The sequence below is a fragment of the Papilio machaon genome, chromosome 22 (genome assembly GCF_912999745.1).
Source record: "Papilio machaon chromosome 22, ilPapMach1.1, whole genome shotgun sequence".
In the NCBI taxonomy this organism is placed as follows: domain Eukaryota; kingdom Metazoa; phylum Arthropoda; class Insecta; order Lepidoptera; family Papilionidae; genus Papilio; species Papilio machaon.
The window spans coordinates 1141994-1168222 of record NC_060007.1 but is presented as its reverse complement, the minus strand read 5'-3'; the positions used below and the strand labels follow the sequence as shown (position 1 = coordinate 1168222).

General features: G+C 34.1%; 2 protein-coding genes and 1 non-coding gene across 3 annotated transcripts in view; 2 read left to right on the top strand and 1 right to left on the bottom strand.

Annotated features, from left to right (window-relative positions):
* Window positions 1–17243, bottom strand: part of LOC106719365 (myotubularin-related protein 5) — a 51680-nt gene extending 34437 nt beyond the window's left edge. Inside the window, exons 1-3 of the mRNA XM_045683622.1 lie at window positions 16781–17243; window positions 6822–6907; window positions 6501–6656 (exon numbers count right to left, since the gene is read on the bottom strand). Coding sequence (XP_045539578.1) covers window positions 6501–6656; window positions 6822–6907; window positions 16781–16835 — 297 coding nt within the window. The 5' untranslated portion in view covers window positions 16836–17243. The remainder of the gene's footprint in view (window positions 1–6500; window positions 6657–6821; window positions 6908–16780) is intronic.
* A 3213-nt stretch (window positions 17244–20456) lies between these two features.
* LOC106719358 (putative Ras-related protein Rab-33) lies at window positions 20457–22676 on the top strand. The gene is made up of 5 exons (XM_014513689.2): window positions 20457–20811; window positions 21029–21148; window positions 21653–21802; window positions 22152–22265; window positions 22353–22676. Exons 1-5 carry the CDS (start codon window positions 20608–20610, stop codon window positions 22437–22439), a joined length of 675 nt encoding a protein of 224 aa, XP_014369175.1. The 5' UTR covers window positions 20457–20607; the 3' UTR covers window positions 22440–22676.
* Window positions 22677–24068: 1392 nt separating this feature from the next.
* Trnaw-cca lies at window positions 24069–24140 on the top strand. Its single transcript has one exon. It is a non-coding gene; the product is annotated as a tRNA-Trp (tRNA).
* Window positions 24141–26229: the final 2089 nt, after the last annotated feature.

Here is a 26229-nt window from a genome sequence, read left to right as displayed (position 1 = left end):
TGGAGCTTGATGCATAGTAATGGTAAAATCTTGGGGAGGTTTTGTGTGAACCATTTTATGGAAAGCTAGATATTTTGTCTTTGTCGTGTTTATCGTAAGTAAGCTATTTTCTAACCATTGCGAGATGCGTGTAAGGCCACTATTAGCAAAACTTTCGACTGTATCCCAGGATTTTCCATGAAATAGTATCACAGTGTCGTCGGCAAACATGAGAATTTCAGCGTTAGGGAGCTCCATATTACATAGCTCGTTGATATAAGCTAGAAATAGCGTCGGTCCGATCGTACTTCCCTGTGGAATTCCGTAGGAGCAGGAAGCTGCCTCACTTATGAAAGATCCAACACGAACTCGTTGTATTCTGTTGCTCATGAAGTCTTTAAACCAAGAGAGAGGTGTGCCTCTTATTCCCACATTCTGAAGCCGCGTTACGAGGACTGGCACTGACACAGTATCAAATGCTTTTTGAAGGTCTAAGAATACACCTATGCATTTTTCTCCTTTATCTAAATAATCAGCTATATTATAAGTGTGTGTAACTAGTGCATGCTATGTCATTAATATCGTACAGGCAGTAGTACATCACCCCAATCGTCAAAATTTTATTTGAGTATATTATATAACTAAACTATAGATAGGATTAGCGCTCGCCCGAGATTTCGTAAGCGCAGTAAAAAAATAGCCTAAGTTCTATAGAAAGTCTCGACTAAATCAGTCCATATGATTCGGAGATTATTCGTATGGCCATTTCCCGCTTGCGCCCTATATTCGTAATATAAACCAAAATTAACTTTAACTGTTAACTTTAACTTGCGTTAAATTTTCTTAAATTAAACGCTTTAACGATTAACGAAGTTAAATTTTTATTTAACGAATTAACGATTAACGAAGTTAACTTTTTGATTAACTGTGCCCACCTATGCCCGCCACCGTGTCATCTCGCAACTCATAAAAATACAGCACAATTAACACCGAATTTATTATCCTCCCCGCTCGACCTAATTACATTGTATTTTATACGAAACTGTTCTTTAAATGGATCAATTCTATTAAAATTAGTTTTTAAAGTTAGTTAGTAAATTTAATAAAAAGGAAATTAGAAGTCGACAACATTGGTATCAGGTATAATTTAAGTTTTAAGATATTTACATTGCATACATATATACGACCCACTTATACAAATTTCGTAACGTTCATGATGTAATATAAAATTTAGTACACAATTTATATGCACACGAAATCTGGTTTGTAGTAGCACCCTCACAGTCAAAAACAAAACTGGTTTGCGCCCGTTCTAATAAAGATTATCCCATTTTAATATTCATACCGTATTTCACGTTTATATGATGTACTAGCTTTTAGCCGCGACTCCGTCAGCGCGGAATAAAAAATAGAAAACGGGGTAAAAATTATCCTATGTCCGTTTCCTGGTTCTAAGCTACCTGCCCACCAATTTTCAGTCAAATCGATTCAGCCGTTCTTGAGTTATAAATAGTGTAACTAACACGACTTTCTTTTGTATATATAGATTAGCTTTTACCCGCGACTCCGTCCGCGCGGAATAAAAAATAGAAAACGGGGTAAAAATTATCCTATGTCCGTTTCCTGGTTCTAAGCTACCTGCCCACCAATTTTCAGTCAAATCGATTCAGCCGTTCTTGAGTTATAAATAGTGTAACTAACACGACTTTCTTTTATATACAGAGATTTATTACTTTGCTACTATTTCCAACAATGCAACTAATTTAGTTGGTTTAATATAAAATTGAGAGGAGAAATTGCAGAGGAGACGAAAGTCTAGAAAAACTTATTGTCGTTGGCAACACTCAAGGAAAAAGACCACGCGGCCGCTCACCAACAAGATGGACTGACCAAATGAAGGAGTTGTCGTCCACAAAATTTTATACCGTCGTGAGAGACGCGCTGGACAGGAGCCGGTGGAGGCATATCATCCGCTCCAGATGCGACCCTGCACATGCTGACCACGATCCTCAGAAATGAGGGACCGACACAGAGAGAGAATATAAAATTGTTTTCCTGGACCAATTTATCCTTAATAATTCGTGTCTATAGATTGCCAATACTCTTCTATAACAAGCGATATTATTCCCGGGAGATCGTATAAATTGCGTACCAAGGGCGGAATCGTTTTTGTTCCCGACGGGCTATTCACGTGAAAGACGAATTTTATAAAAAAATGCTTGGAAGAATATTTTTTTACGTGATATAAAGAAACAATATTGAAATTGCATATAATATAGTTTGCTAAAAGCTAACGATTGTGTCAACACAGCCTTTGTTTTCGTGTAAATGGTACCTAATTTATTAACATTTAGAGGAAAATAAAACTGTGGATTTCTAAGACCAAAATCTCCGTTTAAAACATATAAAAATAATGACAAGGATGACAATATATTTTAGACAGAGATTTTAGTCACAGTAGCGCACGGCAACATAATTGTCTTCCAAATAATCCAACATATTCCAATATAATCGCTACGTCATGTTATGTTGATACAATCTGTGTTTTATCATTAACACAACTAGACTTCGCGTCCGCCAAATTACATCGCATTAGTCATTCCTAACCAAAATAATGACAAAGGTTCATGTCAGGATAACATATCATTGTTGTAACTGTCGCATAATTTCATTAATCAAATTATCTAAGCTTCCATAAAAGTACTATAATAAGTGACTAACACTAACTTTAATTTCATGTTTACATTTCATAACTTCGCAATAAACTCGTCGAATAATAATCGAATCAATACTACTTTAAAAGGATTTGTGGTTCATTAGCTGGTAAAGTGGAGGTCCGAGGTGGATCCGCAAATGTTTACACTATAATAAATAAGATACGGACTTCATTCCATTATTGTAGAAATAAGTTATGAGTGAAATACATTATCAAATAATATCAAGTGCTTATAGATAAACAAGCGTACGATAAAAATACTTGAATGATTGACATCTCTGATAAGAAATTGTAAGGCAATAAAGAAAATATCTTATGAAATCTTTTAAGAGATGTAACTCTTTAAAGCATGAGTTAGAGCAAAGCTATTCTATAACGAACATCGGTGGCTTAGGGGAACGAGGACTTGACTTGTTATCTGCAGGTCCTGAGTTCGAATCCCACCATGTAACAATGTGTTTTAAAATTACCCGACGTTCTTTCGCCGAAGGAAAACATCGTGATGCTACCTGCACATATTTGCAAAGAAATTAAACTTGGTTGACTTGTCACGCCTGACTTTGGGTATGCTCCGAGCCCCTCAGTGGGGACGTATAATGAGCTGATGATGATGATGATTCTATACCGGTATGGCACTTGTATACGGAAGAAGTCTTTAGCAAGTTCATTGCCAAGTGGGGCACGACGTAACTGCGTCGGAATTTATACATTGCAAGCTATTTTTAGTCAACAGTCAAACGTATATCTGTGTCTATAATTAATTATTTATTATTCTAGTTTCCTCTATCGAATTACATTTACCGTCTCTTTCATTCCAATTGAAAACTCTGAGATAGCACATTACCGTTAAGGTACTACGACGGTGGAAATCGTTTAGATTAAGATAAACAGCTAATAACCCAAATTAATAGTAGTAGAGCCAGCAATAACATCTTTTGCACGAATGTGCCAGGTTGACCGGTGAAATACCACGACCACACAGAAGACAGATGTCACGTGGAAGTAATTCAGCGTTCTTAGCCGATTTAAAAACGATAAAATCCTGGAAATTTCTCTTCAAAAGACGCTTCCTATAGACTTGATAAGATTGATGGATAGATAGGCCTAATATACAAGCAGGCTTGTTACTACAGCTGGTACAGTCGAGTGGGCACCTGCATTTGATTGCGCCCTTCCGCCAGACGCACAGCACGGACCTCCGCACGCCACACCGGCTAGCATGCGTGACCGACCATTACAAATGTTACGGCACAGTGTATTCAAAACAGTTGATCAATTTCGAAGGTTGTTAATTGTGCTAATGAAAAATAATTAAGATGACGGGTTACAATTCAGATTAAGCATTATAATTATTATATCAATTGCTACATTTTCTATAACGTAAACATTGTCAATATAAATAAATATGACGCTTGAAAGAGAAACGATATCAAAATTGTCATGTTATAAATAGTACCTAGGGAAATATAAAATTTACAACATCGTTTTATTAATGTAAACCAAATTTAAATTTTTTATAATAGTTTTATTGCGTATAAGAAACCAAAAAAATAATATATGATTTATAGTTTTATCTTCTGAGTTATGCTGTACTGTGTCTTCCTTGCAATCTTATACATATCTTCGTGATAAGCTAATTTCAATCTTAGTGCATTATGATACGTCTTAAAACATATAGAATAAGCTCCCCCTTACAAAACGTGTCACAGTTTACCTGACAGAAGGTTGCGGAAGTTATTATTTATGTTTTTTTTTTAAGAAACAAAAACACGATAAAACTATCTCAAGATGTTTGATTATTGAATCATAGACCAGGTGAAAACATTTTATCTTAATTTATGTAACCGCAAAACCTCACTGATGATGAGATTTTGAAAGTGACAGTGAATTCAGGATACCTCTACAATACTATCAGATTGTATAACTAAAGCAATCGAAGCTTATTTGACAACAGGGATGAAATCACAAACCAAAAATAGTAAACATAAAAATTCCAAGCTGATTCTCTCACTGAATAGAAAAGAAAATAGTTAAAAATGTTAGGGTTCCGCATTCTTCAACAATACTAAAACCTACTAAGGTAAATTTTTTTAAACTTTTATCTTACTAATCATAAATTATAAATGCGAATGTTTAGATGGATGGATGTTTGTTTGAAGGTATCTCCGGAACCTCTCAACGAATCTAGATTAAATTTGACACAGATGTAGAACATAGTTTGGAAGAACACACAGGCTACTATTACGTGTTTTTCTAATTCCGTGCATACATAGTCGAGGGCGACAGCTAGTACCAAATATACAATGCGTTAATAAATAAAACAAAAAATAGATAAAACAAGAGTCAGACTACAGTTTCTTGTTTAAAATATGTTATTTAAATTTTACATTTAAAACACAACCAAGGCATTGAGCAAAATATACCAAAGCTGTGAAATCAAAGGCATATTCTTTCATAATCTCATAATATATTTATTTCCAGAGGCGGGCGCAGTCCGACGGCCTGCTATAAACAAGCGCCGGAAGCTATCCTTATAAATAAACACAGGGCCGGCGCATTCACGGAAAATAGCTCGCTATCTGCTCGTAATAAATACACTATTCAAAGTAACGCGGCTGTATTCGTTTATAAACAAGCATTTAGCGAAACTAGACACATTTTACTGTTTTACGAATACCCGAACCAAATGGAAATAAATCGCGCATTAAACCAAAAAAGTTTCCAGTAGCTTTCATTTTTTCATTTAAAAAAAAGTCGACGTTTGATATGGCGTTTGATATGTCGATGATACGGCTTATCTAAGCTATCTAAGATGAAATGCAAAGATCACAAAGATTGATAATATGAAAACAAGTACTCCCATGTAGTTACTTTATATGTCCATCTCTTAACTTGAAGTCATGCTACGTGGTCAGCCCACTTGATAAAATTTCTCCATTTAAAAGGATTTTTAGATTCCAAAAAATATAATAATTTTAATAGCCTCGTAAACGACCTTAATAACATTAAACAATACACGTAATCAAAATCCATCTGTTCCATTTTCCCGCGTATCTCTCGTCCTTGGGCACAAACTCTGACACAAAAGCAGTCACTTTACGCCGAGACTTATCTAACGGAAACGGAAGGACAATTCGTTGACACAATCGACGCCATGTTGAATCACAATGACATTCCAGTGCCACTGATAAGTAGATTGGTATTACGGTATATTTGACCGTTGTACTTTGTATCGCAACAAATTGAACGAACATTTTAAGAATATATAACAAAGATACTAATATTATAAATGCGAATGTTTGGATGGATGGATGGATGGATGTTTGTTTGAAGGTATCTCCAGAACGGCTCAATGGATCTCGATGAATTTTGGCGTAGATCATAGTCTGGATGAACATATAGGCTACTTATTATGTTTTTTTTTTAATTCCGGGCGGACGGAGTCGCGGGCAAAAGCTAATATAAATCAAATATATAAACAAACTTGCTTAGCGCTAATCATCCTCAAGAAAAATTGCACAGTTTATTTCAAACGAAGATCCAAAGTTTGTAAACAAACAATAATGTCACTATGGAAATCGGACATTAAACTATTTTACGTTTTCATTAGTAACTACGACGAGGTCCATTTGTTTATTGTTGTTTTCAGATATCTTGACAGCTCTAAAGTTTGCGAGACGCAAAACACAACATTAGGTGTAGCGGAGCGTAGCGGGATGCGGGGAGAGAGCACTTTGCAGCGCGCCGATGACTTCGGACCGCCAAGATATTTGAAAAGTGTATTATGAATCGTGCTTGGTGTTACCTCGTCTGCGGGCTTGGTGGGCGTGATAGCAACGGTCTCGTTGAAGCAAAGGCAGGCGCAGTAGTGCCTGTTGGCGTCCACGTCCGTCAACACCGACACGTAGAAGCGCGGCTCCGACCGCTCCGTTGACAGCGACCATCCTTGCGGCTGACAGAACTACACGAACAATTGAGATTACATATAGAACATGTATTTTTTTTTTACAAATCAACAATTAGATCTCCAGTTATCGATTAAATAGGAAACTAGATGAATGCGTGTTTGACCTTGAAATTTTAAGCAAAAAAATTTTCAACTCCGTAATTATTTAATGAAACTTACCCATTCGATGCCTTCGTGAAAGGGTGTGTCGTCCCAATTTGTTTCAGGAAATCGCTGGAGGATGACGCCGTTACTATGTCCGCCTCCTACAAACAACACACTGTTTTACAACGCTTATTTTTAATACCATCCAGATGAACTGCCACACTCATAATTTATCACTAAGGGATTCTAAAATAAGGCATTAAATTGCAATCATATTGGCTTATTAGAAGGGATTTACAATCTTATTTCAAGGTCAAAAGTTACATAGTTTAAGACGCAAAAGAAACTTCAAATCGTGACTCTTTAAGGATGAGTTTTAACTGTCGAAACATTTGTAAGAAAACATTTGTTCGTCTCTTTCATTCTCTTTGAAAAAGCTGAGACAACAATATAATACGGTTTGACATCATTAAAATTACTAAACTTATTTTTACATGAAAGAAACTTGCAAAATAAGTAAAATATTTTAAAAATGATATTCCCAAAAAATCAAGCTCATACCGGATAAGTTTAATTTGTCACGACTCTAGGCCGTGAACGGGTCAAGGCCACAACACTCAGACTATCGTAACATTGCCAAGCGAAATTAAACTTGCAATATATCGAAAATACAGTATTTATGTTATAGTTTTGAATGACAAATAGTTTTAGTTGTAATACAATTCAGAGCAACTTAAAACAGGCAGCATACAATTTTTCCTGTTTATAATTTTACTATTGTAATAATAGAATTAGTTTACAGTACGTTAGACGTATACTGGTAGTCATTATAATATTATAAATGCATATATTTAGATGGATGGATAGATAGATGTTTGTTTGAAGGTATATCCCGAACGGCTCAACTGATCTCGATGCAATTTGGCAATAGATGTAGAACATAGTCTGGAAGAACACGTATGCTACTTATAATGTTTTAATACGTATACGGTATAAAAGGATTGACGTGTGTTTAAGCTAACTTAAGTTTTATATGATAAGTCCACAGATTTCATAAACGTATGCATCTACAGTCAAAACCGTTTATGGCGACATCGTTTAGAACAACATACCGGTTAAATTGACCAAAATCAAAGGTCCTGGCTGAATGTTATATACATATCTTTCCTATTAATACCTGTCACCGGTTGTTACAACTATCGGTTTTTACGACTCAATATGAGTAGTCCCTTCGATGTCGTTATAACAGATTTTGACTGTATATTAAACCGTGAAATTTCACTGCTGAAACACAAATGCTGAAACAACTCATTTTTACAGAAATGTTTCGACAGTGGAACGCCACGGTTATATCTACGTTTCCGTATCTCATCTCGACGTACTAAAGGCTCTTATGTTGAAAGGATAATTACAACTTTTCTTAGGCCACAAGCTGAAGGAAGGCTTCATGCTTCATTTTACCGGACACTATTAGCGCGGCTCGTTTTATATAGAGGGTTAAACAACGTTCTTGAAACATCTCACAATGAAACAAGAAATACGTAGAAAAAAGTAAAGATCTTAGGAATTTACTATACTACTACACGCAAGCTTCACTTGCACATACATATGTTTTTTAATAAAAAAAAAAATATTTCTTTAACACAACACTAATTGTTTTTTTTTTAATCAAGTGATACACAATAGGAGGAAGGACATGAATCAATTAACATGTCACTCGTTAAAATCGGTTCAGTAATTTAATGTACATAAGATCACAAAGGAATACATACATGAAAATTACTGTAGGTACTGAGTCAGTGGAGTAATTAATATTCTAAATCTTTTATATATAACTAGCTTTTACCCGCGACTCCGTCCGCGCGGAATAAAAAATAGAAAACGGGGTAAAAATTATCCTATGTCCGTTTCCTGGTTCTAAGCTACTTGCCCATCAATTTTCAGTCAAATCGATTCAGCCGTTCTTGAGTTATAAATAGTGTAACTAACACGACTTTCTTTTATATATATAGATAAGATTCTATTGTCACAATGTTAGTTACCATCATCATCATCATCTGAGGCGCTACAGTCGCCAGTGGGCCTGGGCCTGGTCAAGTAAATTTCTCCACACTGGTCTAGTGCTTTTTGCGTCTAGCTCTAAATGCCGATATTTTTAAGATCACGTTAGTTACCATACTCCACCGAAACAACTTGACCGATATTTATGAAATTTTATATTCATATTCAGTAGGTTTAAAAATCAGCTACTATCTATTTTCCATACCTCTATTAAGCTTTTTACTGCGCGGACGGAATCGCGGGCATTACCTAGTAAAAAAAATATTTTCACAAGTAATTTGAACTTAAAATGTAAAGTTGTATCAATAAAAGTATCTTATATACAACTTAAAGACATTACAGATAGCGTTGCCAGGCGTCCGGATAAAGCCGGACAAAGGTAGGCTTTTTGATTGCGTGTTCGGCCAAAATAAACAGTTTTCCGGCTTTTGTTAGGCTTTTTACATTTCCCAAACGAAAGTATACCTACTAATGCTGATACAAAATCCTAAATAATATAGGGTGTCGTCCGATCTTTCTACCCAAATGTCCGGCCAAACTGGCTGGTCTGTCCGGCTAGTTGGTTTGGCGTCCTGGCAACCCTAATTACAGATATAGCAATCAAAGCGACATTGTTTTCTATCCAAACCAAGATAAAAAGATTACATGATAAAACATATCTATAATAAAAGGTGTTAAATATTAATCCCTTGTAATTATTATCACTACATTGATATAACGACAATGTAAACAAATATTTTTTCATTGTACACTGTAATGACTCATAACCAAAACATTTTTTTTCTTTGTTTACTATCATTTAACGATTACATATTTAGATAATATACGCCTAATCTACAGGATGATTATGTATATACATTTATATAATATACATGAATGTATATCTATATATATAAAAGAAAGTTGTGTTAGTTACACCATTTATAACTCAAGAACGGCTGAATCGATTTGACTGAAAATTGGTGGGCAGGTAGCTTAGAACCAGGAAACGGACATAGGATAATTTTTACCCCGTTTTCTTTTTTTTATTCCGCGCGGACGGAGTCGCGGGTAAAAGCTAGTATATTATATAATCCGTCCACAACATTCGTTAGGTTATAAAATTACACTAACTGTATTACTCCAAAAAAATACTGTTATACACTGTTTAGTTAAACACGTGCTTTAACCCTTTGACCACCGCTGAATGATATTTATGACGTCAACTTGGTGATATATTTCACCATAAATATGTATCACCACAATGCTTTCGGTACAAGTACTTGGCATTTATTGGTAAAGATCGTATTTCGCAAGCCTACGTATAATGTTTCAATAACTATGATTTGTCAAAAATCCGCGCTGGGCACTAGTCACGGTATAAAAGTGTTGTCGTATGTTTAAGTTAAAATGTATTTGAAACATTATCTGAGTTTTTTTTTATGGTATGCCCTAAATATTGACACTATTTTAGTCAGTAAACTGGCTCAAAATATTTCAAGGTCGTTCACCAAAATACAGCATATTTCTTCCTACATCTAGAAAACAGCAAAAATGTCGTCATTAATAAAATCTTTATTCTAAAAATAAAATTATTATTTTTTATACGAATATAAATGTCAACTTAAAAAAGGCGAGTTCAACGTGTATAAAAATTGAATATTAAAAAAAACTACGCTCATAGTCAGCGGCTGACAATCCGTTTATCTGAGTATCTCTAATCTGTAGCTAGGAATCACTCGTCCATGAGCCCTTGTCTCTCGGAGACCTCATTATGTATGCCACAATAAAGCACCAAGCAGCGAGCCCGCATAAAACTTTCGCATCACGTATTATACGAAATTCCAGCAAACGACCGACAAGCTACTCTATGACCTTATTGCCACAGAGTAGTTAATTAAAACAATAGTTTAACTTCCTATATATTAGGTCCTTACATATGAAATTGGCGTTTTGTATGGGAGGAACAAAAAGTCGAATATTTTTTAATATAATATATTTAATTAATCAAAGTATGAACCATTATTTTCTATGCACTTTTGCCATATCATAGGTAGTTCATTGATCCCTTTACTAAAAAAACCAGTCGGACGGCAATCAATAAAATCTTTGAAGGCGATTTGGACTGCCCCATCGGAGTTGAATTTTTTCCCTTGCAAGAAGTTATCCAAATTTCGAAAAAAATGGTAATCTGTTGGAGCAAGGTCCGGGGAGTACGGAGGATGTCTTAGACTTTCCAATTGAAGCTCTTCTAATTTAGTAGCCGTCTGTTGCGCAGTGTGTGGTCTAGCGTTGTCGTGAAGCAGCAGTGGCGTGGAGCGATTGACCAGCCTAGGTTGTTTAGCCGCTAGCTTTTCCATCATGGTTTGCAATTGCTGACAATAGACATCAGCCGTAATAGTCTGGCCAGATTTGAGAAAACTGTAATGAACAATACCGGCACTAGTCCACCAAACGCTTACAAGTAACTTTTTTGGGGTTAATTTTTCGCTTGGGGCAGGATTTGGCTGGCTGGCCAGGATCCAACCATTGCGCTGAGCGCTTCCGATTATCGTAAAGAACCCATTTTTCATCACAGGTAATGATTCGGTTTAAAATACCTTCATTATTGTGCCGGTTTAGTAATGTAACGCAACAGTCGACGCGCGTTTGCCGGTTTGCTTCAGTCAATTCGTGAGGTACCCACCTTTCAAGCTTTTTAACCTTCCCAATTTGCTTCAAGTGAATTAAAACAGTTTTATCACTAACATCGCAGCCTGCAGCTAACTCGGACGTGGTTTGCGATGGATCCGCTTCCACAATAGCCTTCAACTCTTCATTATCAACTTGAGTCTCAGGCCGTCCACGGGGCTTGTTCTGCAGATCGAAATTTCCAGAACGAAAACGTTGGAACCAAAAACGAACTGTGTTTTCTTTTGCAACACGACCGCCATACACATCATTCACCCTTCGAGTCGTTTCCGCAGCACTAGTGCCACGGCGGAACTCGTACTCGTAAATAATGCGATATTTTAAGTTTTCCATTTTGTAAAATGAGTGACGCAAACAGAAAAAAACAGAAGAAAAAAAACAAATGAATGACGGTCATCGAACCACAAATACATGAGTCTATAGCTGTACAAATTTGAATTTGGAATTCCTTACCAAAGAGGAGAAATTCGTGATTAAAGTGGCCAGTACGAAAAACGCCAATTTCATATGTAAGGACCTAATATTTACTCGATTGAAAATATGTATATTTTAACTCATAAATTGATTTCTGTCCTGTAGCCTAAACGACTGAGAAGATTTTGTGAGGTGTAGTGTCATTCATATCATAATCCTTCTTGAGTGTCATTGGCTATCGGTTTTCTTGTTTTTTATTCAACAAATTGTATTTTTATGATCTACAATGTTGTAACTAATCTTAGAACTTAACAATCCGCCATTACACAAGTCGCATTAACCTTACTTTAGTTCACGATGAATACTCCCATCTTTACAGCTTTTGTTACAATCTCGTAGTTTCCAACGTCCATAAAGTTTTGACAACAGGCCTTCGCTCATACATCTCGTACAATGTCTCTTTTGATGTAAAGTTACAAGAGTTCGCATATAGGCCTGCCTTACAATGAAAGCTCAGTCATCTCGCTGGCAACATATTATGTTCTTCCATAAAAAAAATAAAAAAATTGCATCAGTCATTTATCAACACTGAACAGACCTCGTAATTGTTTCCACTGCTGTTTACTCTTTAGTCAAAAAGAAAAAATGACATGACCATAGACTTGTATTGCAGCAGTGAAAATTAATGGTTAGTAAAAATACACCAAAGATCATCACCGCGTTTCCATCGTACATTTAAAATTACTACAACATTTACTGTTTCAATTAAAAAAAAAAAAACTATAAACCGTAATATAGAACTCGTTAATCTATGTTGAACCAAGTTATTCAAACGTATAAATATTAGTGTACCAAATGTCTCGGAACATTATAGGTGCGTGATAGAAGGTCGTCCAGTAAACTATGCAAGTTTCAGAGCAACAGGTCGCCAGTTCGGTGATTGTTAACTAACGGCGCCTCGCAAACCGGATCTGATCTGTTATTATTTATCAATTGTGTTCATTGGTTACAACTAGTTTCATAGTACGCGAGGTAGCAGGTTTTAATTCAATGTCGGGGAGAGTGAAACTGTGAGTTCCCACTGCGGAAGCACCTGTACAAAAATATATATTTTCATCGGAACTTTTGAACAAAACTGCGGTACCAATTGTTTAGTACGACAGTAAAAGCCCTGTTTCACTTCTGTTGATCGTCATTTCTTTCTGTAATATCATGAATAGAATATATGAGACTAGCTATCGCCCGCGAATCCGTCCGCGAGGAATAAAAAAAAGCCGTAATAAGTAGCCTATGTATTCTTCCGGACTATGTTCTACATCTGTGCTGTTCAACAAGATCCGTTGAGCAGTTCCAAAGATAACTTCTAACAAACATCCATCCATTTAAATATTCGCATTTATAATATTAGTAATTTAAAAATATTATAGTACTAAATGAGTTCTTAGGTATTCTAAACTTGCACAATATCTCAATACAACAAAATTATTCACTGACATCATACGACTAGGTTTACGTCATATGCTCAAACATAGCGGAACTCCGAACAGAATGTAGGATTGAATTCGGGCATTAGTGATTAATGCATGTTTTTATTTTAAAAAGAAAACGTAGAAGAATACTCGTACAAATGATTCCAAACTCTGGCTAAGTTCAGATAAAATTGTCAAGGGAGATTAGACAAAATCTCTCCACATTTAATCACGACAAAATTTTAAAATTCTATTCTATGACCAGCTGACAATAGGTTATAATAATTCACAGATAAATGCATATTTACGTATGGATGTCAATTTTAATGTGACTTTCTAAAATTTAAATGGTTTCCAATTACAACCTGTGAGGTGTCAATTCAACTTCCTGTCATATGGATAGTCAGACAGTATTACATAGCCATAGGTTTTTTAAATTGTAAACTGCATTATAACAACAGAAAAACAACGCTATTCCGGTAGACATTTTAATACATTTTAAGGATCTGAGACAATTATTTGGAGCGTGCTCGGTCGACCTAGTTACGCTACGCCTCGGGCGCCACCACCAGTAATGACGGTGAGGCAGTAGGGGTGTGCTTTAAACGCATTAAAACTGAGACTCACGACTCACAATTTAGCGTTAATAGCTTTTTTTTAACTCATAAAACAACAATGCAAAGAATATAAGCATAACAGTAGTTATGTTGTAACATTAAAATCGGCCGTTTCCATATAAAAAAACGTTTTTTTTTTTATTCACAAATTACAATGAAAACAAAAGACAAGTATGTTAACCGACATCTATAATTTCTAGTTGGCATCATAAAAATCCATCTCTTATTATAATCTAGGAAAATTTCGTATTTACACAACCAGATATAAGAAGCAGACTTCGATAACTAGTTTATTATCCAATCAGGTTTCGGTCTGAACAGTTTATCTATGCGAGAGCGTCTGTACCGGAATCGCAGGTTTTCTAGAAAATTTCTAGTCAAGCTAAATTACACTTTTAAAATAGTGTAAAGTGGTCTATTAATTATAATAGTGAAAAGTGCCTTCGCTGTCATTGGTTGCGTAGCGAGTTCTTTTAACAGATAGCAGTCTTCGGCTCTAGAGTTTTTGTCACCTTCTTGATACTTGGAGGGCAAAAGACAGTACCATGTGACCCCCTAATAATAGCACCTTATCCCACCGTCTACTATCTCGTTCTATACTAAATCGTTCAACCAACAAAAATACTCTATTTATTTAAATTGTTTAAACTTTCGTAAGACATAATAATAAATTGATTAAGAACGGAATCATACGTGAGTTAAGCCGTTCTTAATTAATTTGCTCTATTTAAATTTAGTCGAAAAAAGATTTGATTTTCTTTGTTACTATTAATAAACTTTTAATTACATTGTAACACGTTGGTAATCACGTGCCCTAAGTACTAAAACAAGACGCGCGTGCAAGTGAAAATAATCGGGCCACGAAGTCTGCGAGCGCCGCGTGCCGGATTTATTTGAGACTCACCTCTTAAATTGTAAAAATAATTAACAATTTTTTTAAAGATCAGAAGGTAGTAAATTATAAATGACCAACTATATATTTCAATTAATTAATTGATTCTACGGATTCCATCAGCCTAACCAAAAACACCAGAAATATTGCAGATATGTTTAACAGTGGTAGATCCCGCAACAACAATATTTGTTGGGTGCACGAATTGGCCGGGTCGACCGGTGTAATACCACGACCACACAGAAGACAGGCATGAAGTGGAAGAAATCCCGCGTTTCGTCTGATGAGTGTGGTACTGGAGGCCTAATTTTAGTCCCCTTTCCCTTCCCACCTTTTTCTTATTAGGAAAGGATGGGAAGGGGAAGTGGATTTGGCGGAAGAGGGGATGCATAGGAAGCAGAAATATGCTCTTTCTGTTCGTCCCCTTCTCCGTTGATTAAAGGTAGGCAATGCATCTGCATTTGTGGATGTCTATGGGCAACGGTCGCCTCGCCATTGCGGCGAATCCAGGTGGCCACTTGCTCATTTGCCATCTTATGATATAAAAAATATATACAGTATGACTAGCTGTCGCCCGCGACACGGTCCGCGAGCAGTTAAAAAAAAAATGATGTTGGCTGATTCTCAGACCTACTGAATATGCTCACAAAATTACATGAGAATCGGTCAAGCCGTTTCGTAGGAGTACGGTGACGAAAACTGTGACACGAGAATTTTATATATTAAGATGTACAGAATTTTTCTTTCTTTTCTACACATCTTTTCCTGTGCTAAATCCACTTTTCTAACTCATCCTTTCCTATTAGAAAACATTTACTTACAATGATTGTTTAAGATTCAATTTCTACTTGTTACAACAAGAGCCTTTCATTTGATTAGATATGCACTAATAAGTGATACAACAAAAATATTAACAAATTCCATCACATCTATTTTATATTGATAAAAAGCTCAAAAATTACAAGACCAATTTCAAAAACTCTTTCACCAATAGAATACTACATAGACTATATTTAATTTTATCTTACTAATATTATAAATGCCAATGTTTAGATGAATGGATGGATGTTTGTTAGAAGGCATCTCCAGAATGGCTTAACAGATTTCGGTGAAGTTTAGCATAGTTGTAGAACATACCCATGAAGTACACATAAGCTACTAAGTTTTTCTTAATTCTGCATGGATGGAGTCGTGATTAACAGCTAGTATTATTACAAATTTTTTAGAAACTTGTGAAGAAGACATAGTCAGTAATAAATTCACATAGTGACTAGTATTTCGAGACCTCTCAAGATATGTAGCTCTTTCAATCACAGGTTGTTATATTGCCACATTAAGATAACATAGCACGAGATAGAAAATGCTAGCAACTGAAATAGGCACTCTGTTTTAAATCAATTCAATGATATCAACAACAGAGATCTATTAACAAGTGATGTATTTCAAGGCCGGATGAATTATTTAGCCATTTAGAGAGGTGCAGAATTGATATGCATAACACACTTTTTAATGTCATGCCACTTTGGGTGTGCAATAAAAAAAATGAAAACTTCCAGAAAATTTAATAGATATTATGGCAAAATTTTGTTTGCACATGTTATTTGCTTTTCCGTACATGCTAGATTCGTCTAATAAATATATGAAATTGCTTAATAGTTGTCCTCTATAGTAAATAATATTTTTTGGTTGACAATGTTTAGGATTTGACTTGAAATGTTTCACACCTATATTGTGTTAGTAGGTAGGTCAGTATAACATTAATTTGATTGCAATTTTTAATGATAATGATTATTTTTTATTGAAAAAAAGACAGTGCTACTGTATTTGTGGTTTTATCCTCTTCATATTAGTAAAAATTAATAGGAATAATAATTATAATTAAAGATATTATAAACATCGTTAATATCTTACTTTCTTTTTCGTGGTCAAAGCCCACAATTACGAAGTAGTCGACGAGTCTGGACATTGCAATCCTACGGCAGCATCCAACAACGGTCACCACAAAAACTCTTTGTAATTTTACACCAAATCACACACATTTTATTTCCTCACATATTAGCGGGCCGTTTCGCCAACGATCCGAACTCACATCACTAACACACGATACACTCTAAGGAATGTAAACACTTTCTTTTATCGCCAACGAACGAATTCAATCGACAATTACAAGAATTAAAATGATAGCCCAGATCAAGAGGTTATAACTCAAACATTTATAGCTATTAAGGGTCCAACTACATCATGTAACTTCTAGATTTTTACTACTTTTAATTTATACCATGCAATTAGAATAAAATCTAGCATAAATGTTGAATTAATCTTTATAAAACTTAACAAATAGACAGAGGTCGTTCCTCGTCATCACAGACTTTAGTAAAAAGAGTAAAAACTACAATCCTACTAAAGTTACCAAAGTAAGCTGTATTTAAACAGATGCTGCCATATTCACAAACAATTACTACTGACAAAAGAGAAACCCAAAAAAATGGATACAAATATGCAAAGCTGGGCATTAACTCGTTAATCCGTTAATCGTTAATTAACGAAGTTAACATTTTCCTTAACGGATTAACTTTTAAGTTAAATTCAAAAAGTGTTAACGCTCTTGTTAACTTCCGTTAAATTCTACTTCCGTTAATTTAGTCCGTTAATTGTTACAATAGACACTTATTGACGTGTTGTCATTTTATTTAAATTATGCAACAGGCTACATTCGTAAGTTCGGCTATGTTCGGCGACCGTCGGCGAGTCGAATGGTGAACGAGAACGAGAGAGAACGAGACCGAGCGAGTGTGATGCATGTTATACAAATACAATACATCGAGCGGCCGGGATAGACGTGATCAAAAGAGTACCACAGAATCCTTGTTAGAAAATAGTGACGATTTAAACAAACTTACCTCTATCAAATATTGCGAAGTTTAGGCGCTAGACAACTTCAAAGTTTATTAATTATTTCACATTTACACAAATATCTCGAAAAGTCTTTATTACATTTTATTCACATTAAAACTGGTTTTCATTTATTTAACATCACTTTTTTTAGAACAAGACTTTGTTATAAAATCAACATAAGGTTCGAAAACACTTTACTCTTAATACAATAATTGTTATACGTGAGACGCAAAATCTATTAAAAAAGATAAACTCTGCGTTGAATAGCAATCAAAATAATCGAGTGTGCATTACTCTTTAACGTCGTACCTAAAATACAACTAAACTTTGTTGCAGGCAAAAATGTTTATTTTAATGTTGGAGTTTAAAGACAACAAAAAATATAAAAAAAAATAGTTTACGGTTCATTTGAAAAAGCGTACAAATAGGATTTTTTTGTCATTATGTAGATAAGAAACAAACAATGAAAAATAAATTTAAAAATTCGAAAGACGAAATGTGCACGCAATAAACGTTCCTCAAAAACAAAAGGGATTTAGGTGTTTATTACCGTCGTTTGTTTTTTTGGGGCTTCTTCATAGTCAACGAAAAATAATTTTAACAACAACAAAAATATGAACAAAGGATCAAATGGACAGCCGCACAGAGAATGCGATAACGAACTCAATGGATTTATGGCCCCAACCCTTCTAATGGTCGGGGATGCACGTGCGCTGCGCAAAGACAATAGCGAAGATAATTTGTTTGTTTACAAAAAAAAGTATACGACAAAACGAGAAAGAATGAGGAAAAAGATAAAATAATTATGTTAGTGAAATAATGTTAAACTGTGTTATATTAAATTTAATATATGAAATGTCGCCACAAGTGACCTTTACAAAAAGACATCGATTTTTTTACGTATATCGAAAGTTTATTTTAAAATTAATCGAATATCGTTGAAAATAATTCAAAAAATATTCTTACTAATAAACTATAACGATTTTATAGGTGATAAGAAAGAGAGAAGACATAACCCGCGATCGGTTGTTTTCGTTATGTCGTGTAACTTCTGCTCTAAACACTGAGAGTAATTTAACTTGTTTTAACATATACCAATAGATCGGACGATAAATCATTAGATTATAGAAGTTATCGAAGGCATCTCAGTTGTATAGTTTGATGCGTTGAGATGTATCACTGGATTGGTTATATAGTTTATTTATCAATGTTATAATAAGTTTCCTCTGATGTTAGAAGTTTTATTAATAAATCTATATAAATAAATAAAAAGTACGTAAAAAATGATGTCTGTTCGTGGGCACTTAGCTAAAATAAAATAAAAAAACTTGAGAGGTGTGTTGGGACACCCGGATGGAACGAAGTTCCTTTCTATTAATTAGTGAAGGAACCAATGTTTATTCTATGAATAAAAAACTTAAGTGTTCACAAGAAGTACATTTTATTTCTATGAATTTTCGTTATATATTGTCACGTCGTTGCCATGGTGAAGTAGCGCTCATTCGTCGTTAACATACTTACTATAGCAAAAAGTGTCGTGACAACTTTTCGTAAGAATTTTTCCCGTCTAGCTCCCTTTCACAACGCGCGATAAGGAACTTCGTTCCAAAAATATTACCAAATTATACATAAAATTAAATGTTCAGTTGTTGGAGTATGAGCAAATGAACATCCTGGTGCAAATAGTCACAGATAAATGTAAATACTGCACAAAAGTTTTGATTGTTTTCTTTTGAATATTATCACATGTCTTACTGTTTAATAGAAAATTTATGTTGTCTAAATTTAGTTAGCTCTCTAATTCCGTGACGTCGGATTGTCGATAAAAAAAATTACTGAAAAAGTCAATTGTCCATCATTGTCAGTGTAGTATATAAGTGTGTGTAACTAGTGCATGCTATGTCATTATTATGGTACAGGCATTAGTACATCGCTCCTATTGTCTAAATTATATTTTAGTATATTATATAACTAAAGTATAGATAGGATTAGCGATCGCCCGAGATTTCGTAAGCGCAGTAAAAAAATAGCCTAAGTTCTATTGAAAGTCTCGACAAAATCGGTCCATACGATTCGGAGATTATTCATATGGCCATTTCCCGCTTGCGCCTTATAGTCGTAATATAAACAAAAATTAACTTTAACTGTTAACTTTAACTTGCGTTAAATTTTCGTAAATTAAACGCTTTAACGATTAACGAAGTTAAATTTTTATTTAACGAATTAACGATTAACGAAGTTAACTTTTTGATTAACTGTGCCCACCTATGCAAATATGTCGTGATAAATATTAACAAAGCGAATGCTTTACACCTCCAGATACTTTAATCTGGGGTCCAAAGTTAAAGCCACACAAATGTGACTTATTCGTTATTTCGTAAATTCCTCTATGATCAGGATTTAGTCAATTAATACAACACAAAAAAATTAAAGATGGTAGTCGTTGTATATTATTTATTTTGGAGTGCGATAAAGCTTGAATTTGATTGATGAGAAGATTCCTAAATGTGCGATAGGAAATTTTATTTACGTAGAGGATTCTACTAAAAAACAAGCAATTTTTAACTCGACAACATTTGAGAATAATAATAACCTCGTAGAGTTTGGAAGACCCCAAGAAAATTCTTTGCCAATTAGTTGTCTCTTTCTTTCAAGGAAAGAATCACATAAAAAATTGAATGATCCCGTTATTGGGCGTGTTTTTCGTGAGGATCGCATGATAAACATACTTTAGTCGGGTAACATGGGAGTACAAACAAAATGTCAAAATAAATATTGATGTTTTATTTTTGAAGAAAGTTAAACCAATTTTATATTTCTTTTTTGTAATCTAGTGCCAAAGCATGACGGGTTCAAGCAATGATCATAATATAGCTGGTCTGAAGCAAAAGAAAGTTTTCAAAATAATTGTTTTAGGTGATTCTGGCGTGGGAAAGACGTGCCTTACGTACCGCTTCTGCGAAGGTCAATTCCTCGATAAATCTGAAGCCACGATCGGGGTAGATTTCAGAGAAAGGACTGTACGGATATGTAACGAAGAGATAAAGGTAAAAAAATGTATATGACACAATTTATAATCAATAGATATTATTATTTATCAAGTATTCAATGCATGCATTTGATTTTAGAAACAGCTGATGCATGTAAATATCTATTGGTTTGTTCGAATATTTAGTAATTACTTGAAAGGAGTAGTTGCAGGGCAGGTTGTTTGTCCTGAATATGTTAATTAATGTGATTTGTATATAAATTTACTTGTTTTAGCTTCAGCTGTGGGACACAGCGGGACAGGAGAGGTTTCGCAAGTCAATGGTCCAGCACTACTACAGAAATGTGCACGCTGTGGTCATTGTCTATGACGTCACCAAGCCGGAGACATTTCATGTTAGTGTCACTATGTTTTATTAGTTTGTTATCCTTGTCTTTATCTCATGTAGGGTCGGTGCATCAGGTATACTTTCTCCAGAAGTCACTCCTTTAAGGGAGACTACATTGCATAAATGTTTGTGTGAATGCAATCCATCCCATCTTATACTACAAAACTTCTGTTCCCTAAAACTTAAATAATGAGTTTGTGCTCTCAATTTTAAGGTGTCTATATCAACGCTGGAAAGCATAAACGCTGTAACCCTTGAAATCGCGAATATGTTTTTCACACGTTAATAATTTCAACCATTATCAAACGATAATGATTATATTATAGGTTAGCACAAACTACACAACATTGCTAAATACCGCATGCTTGTAGGCGTATCAGCTCACGAGTTATGATTTTTTGGCTCTCCTGTAAAGTTCATACTTTCGGGGTTACAGCGTTTACGCTTTCCAGCGTCGATATACTCTCACAATTAGTTTGACTCTAACTGACTACAGTATTAACTACCACAGTCAATAGCAAGCTGGATGCAGGAGGTGGAGTCTCACGGACTGACAGGAGCGCCGAGGGTGCTCGTTGGCAACAAGTGTGACTGCGGCACGCCGGAGTCCCGTCTTGCTACTGCATATGCACAGCGACTGGCTGATAAGCATGGCATGCCTGTGAGTAGTATGCTTTTCTGTCAGACAGATGTAGGTTGACATGGGGCTCGGCAGTAAACACTATAAGGACCAGGCGAGATGCTTACTGCAACCTGTTTTTTACCATGCTGTCAGGTGGAGGTAACTGGGTTATGAGTGTTGTAATTTTCAGACCTGTACCGCCCCTATCTTTCCAAGGCTGTAGGTGATCATCTAACCGCACTTTACCCTAACGCCTGCCCTGTGGCTAGAAATAGGCAAGATTCTAGTGAGATATTTGCAATATATTAACACTTACTACATACATATTTTAGTACAATTTAGCCTGAAAATTCTCAACTTTATGTAATTGAATAACATTGATCCTCAGTTGTTTGAGACGTCAGCTCTACTGGACAGCGAGTGTGACAATGTGGAGTCAATTTTTATGACTTTGGCACACAAGTTATACTCCAAGCAGCCCCTTAGGGTTGTCAGAGTTGAGGTAAGGGTTACAGCATTCGGATATTTTATTATCAGCTGTCATTTAACGTAAGGTGGACTTGTGAAAAACTTTGTCTTATCTTTCCAGGGTGAACCAGGGTACGGTGTGGTGACACTGCCGCGTCAGAGGAAACCTCATGTTACCACGGGTACTGACAACTGTCTTTGCAGCTAGGATCGGATTAAAACCATATGAAGACCTCAACTAGACCACACTAAAACCATAAGGTCTAAAATGTGTTCTGCTAACCAAGCTCTCTTTTACCGTCTGAGACATTGCCAATTTCTTAATATTAATTAGTAAATAAGGAAAATTATATTATCTATGTCTTAGTTAAAATAAATATTGAAAACAACAACTTTAAATATGATAGTAAATAAGTTATACAACTTGAGACTTTAGAATCACTTAAAACCAGTAATTTTACTTATATATAGAGATTATTAATTTTATTATTTCATACCTGAACAGTAGTGGAAAAAAAAATAGTAAAAAATCTTATACTTTTAAGTTGATGTTTAACTTAAGGTAATTTTATTAGAGGATTTCATTTCAAAAGTGATTGTAGCGGAGTTTGAAATGATAAACTGGCAGCTTGAAAATTCAGTCATGTCCAAGTTAAAGAGCTTAACATCTAACTTGAAATTATTACTTTAAGTTATGATAAGTAAATAATAATTAGTAATGAAAAATAAGGTATTTAAATATTATTTTGTAAGATAAAAATGTGTTGTTTTAACTTTAAATTATAGCATTTAATTAATTTTTTTTTTTCAAAAAACATTCCCAAAGTTGTTGTATTATACTAATAAAATAATCTAGAACATTTCAAAATGACATCTTTATAGACTGATTAAGTTAATTTAATAATGAAAAATACAATAACATCAATTTATTTATCTTTTACTTTCAAAATAAATAATATTTTCAATCAAAACAGTACACTTGTTCGTACACTTATTACACGTAAATTATTTGTGTACAATTCGTACACAAATAATTTATACCAGTTTTAATAAATTAAACAATTTAAAAAACATGTTTGTATTCATTTAACTCTTCAAGTTATAATATTTAATTTGTCAGATTTAGATTTACTAGAAAGATGAAAAAAAAAAATTGAGCTCAATCATTAAATGAGAAATGGATCAAATTTAATTTGCATGATTTGAAAACAGACACTGAAACATGTGAAAATAAGAAAGCTTGTTAAATTAAAAAAAAAAATCGTATTTAAATATTTATATTTTTAGTCGAAAAGGAAAAAAAAATCCAAAATAAAATTATGTGTATTTCGATTGAAAATAAAAATAATCAATGTTTATTTATTTTTATGTAATTATAATATTGAAAACAAAATTCAATATGTTTTATATTTAAATACATAATAAAATCAATGAGATGAAATATAAAATATTGTTACCCAAAACTGTGTTTTATTTTGATAACGAGAAATCTAAAATTCTCTACTGACTGAATTTGAAAACAAAATATAAAGATAACAAATATTCTTTTGTACAGATGTTTTGGCAAAATTACATTGGTGGTATAATTTTTTATTAAGTAAAAGCCTTGGCCGCTAAAAAACTCAAAATAACGTAACGTCTAGAGAGATGGCACAAACATTGACAGGAACAGAAGTCAGAGATGGGTTCCTTTTCCCGCGCATCTTAAATAAGTCAATGAGGCAACTTTATTCATTGTGTATTAATAAACCGGAAATGGGGGCAGTAACAATTTAGTATTTTTTTTACAGGTATTTCAATTTAAGATTATTACAGTAATTTCCAGACTGTTAGCAACGACTCCGTGGCGCAACGGTAGCGCGTCTGACTCCAGATCAGAAGGTTGCGTGTTCAAATCACGTCGGGGTCAAAATAGCCTTTTTTAATTTGCTAATTTTTTTATATTTTATTTGTTTATTTAACTTTAGTTGTGTTAAAAAATAAATAAAAAATAATTTGTTATAACAATTACATAATATTTTCTATCATATTTATAAATATCAAGCTGGAAAGGAAGTTAAAAGAAAACAACCACATTATTTTTCAATTTCGGTAACATTTATTTTAATAATATTAATAGTAAGTTAAGATAAAATCACTTGAAGCATTGGAAACACAAAATACACAACAATTTTGTAAGCACATTTAATATAGTGTTATCTGGAAAACATCGCAAATATTATGTTAAGCACTGCAGCAAACATAATTCTAACTTATATAGTATTACATAAATTGTGTTACAGAAATTAATTTTAATACGTCAAAATAGTTTGGGTAATCTGAGGGAATCAGTTACAAGAGCCATCTCTTTTAAGAATTTAAAACTAGCATTTAAAGCAAATTAAAACAATCCAAACGTATTTTGTACTCAATAAAAGAAAATGTATAGTTTTTAACTTTTAAAAAATCCAAGAATAATCGCTTGGTATAAAAATAACACGGGAAAATATCGTCAGATGGCGTTTACATCACATTTAAGGGATTTCTGGAGACAAAAATTTATACATAAATATTGGATTTTATACTTTTAATTTATATCTAACAGTACTATTAAATAACTAAAATTAAGACAAAAAAAACAAACAATATCCAAAGTCAAAAATAAACATTATTTATTAATTAAACGCTGCCTCCGCTCTATTTGCAAACAGTTTTCTAATACTGCAACAGTATCGCGAATTGAAATGGGACCTTAACACTAAGAAAATAAGGATCGTATTCTAACATCACATCTAGAGATGTTATAATCCAGCTATCAATTGTAAAGTTTTTCAGTTAATAAACTTAAACACAATTAGACATGACTTTTTACACGACAAATTGTTAGTTGTATAGTTTACAATTTGCTGGCTTTACATATACAGTGAGATTGTAAACTGAAGGATTTACCTTAAAACATTATAATTAGTAATCATGTCTGTTATAATTAAATACATTATAGCTGTTTCTATCCCACTAGAGATGGACAGGGATAGAAAACCAACTTTTATGTCTCTAAGATGACAAGTGACATGTCACTTAATCTCAATTTATAATCTATGACCGTAGAACTCCACTACACTGACACTTGTCCTTTTCATTCTTTTTGGAAAAAAAAACAGAGACAATATATGTCTATACAAGAGTAGTGTCAGTCGAAACGCACAGTAAGTAAATTTTTGTCAATTTAAGTCAGGATAGTTATTACTGGACTCAAAAACTATCGCGACATCTAACCTTAAAAGTTAACATTGTACGTAAATACATTGAACATGTTGTGCATTTCTAACAATGAGAACGTATTGCCGAAACATTCACATAAAACATGTGTACAGTTGAGAATGTTTATATAATTTACATTTCAGTGAAATCTCAATTGAAAATGCAATTAGATTGAAAACTTGAAATAGCTAAATTTAATTTTTTCGCTGTACATATTGGAACGAAGTTCCTTATCGCGCGTTGTGAAAGGGGGCTAGACGGAAAAAATTCTTACGAAAAGTTGTCACGACACTTTTTGCTATAGTAAGTATGTTAACGACGAATGAGCGCTACTTCACCATGGCAACGACGTCACAATATATAACGAAAATTCATAGAAATAAAATGTACTTCTTGTGAAGACTTAAGTTTTTTATTCATAGAATAAACATTGGTTCCTTCACTAATTAATAGAAAGGAACTTCGTTCCATCCGGGTGTCCCAACACACCTCTCAAGTTTTTTTTGTCAATGTGAATGTTTGGCAAAACAAACTTACATTAAGTAGGTCCTCTACCTGCCGTATAGGGACCCTAAATCCTACTTTTAGTATTACCCTAGAAAAATTAGTTAATGGATATAACCAATTAATTCTATGGGTCATTAAAGGGCATTATAGGGTTAAGTGACATTTTTGTGATTAACACACTCAGTGCCACGGACCATACTGGCTCGCCAGTCTCACATGTCACTCATAGTGGTATTGAAAGTGTTAATTGG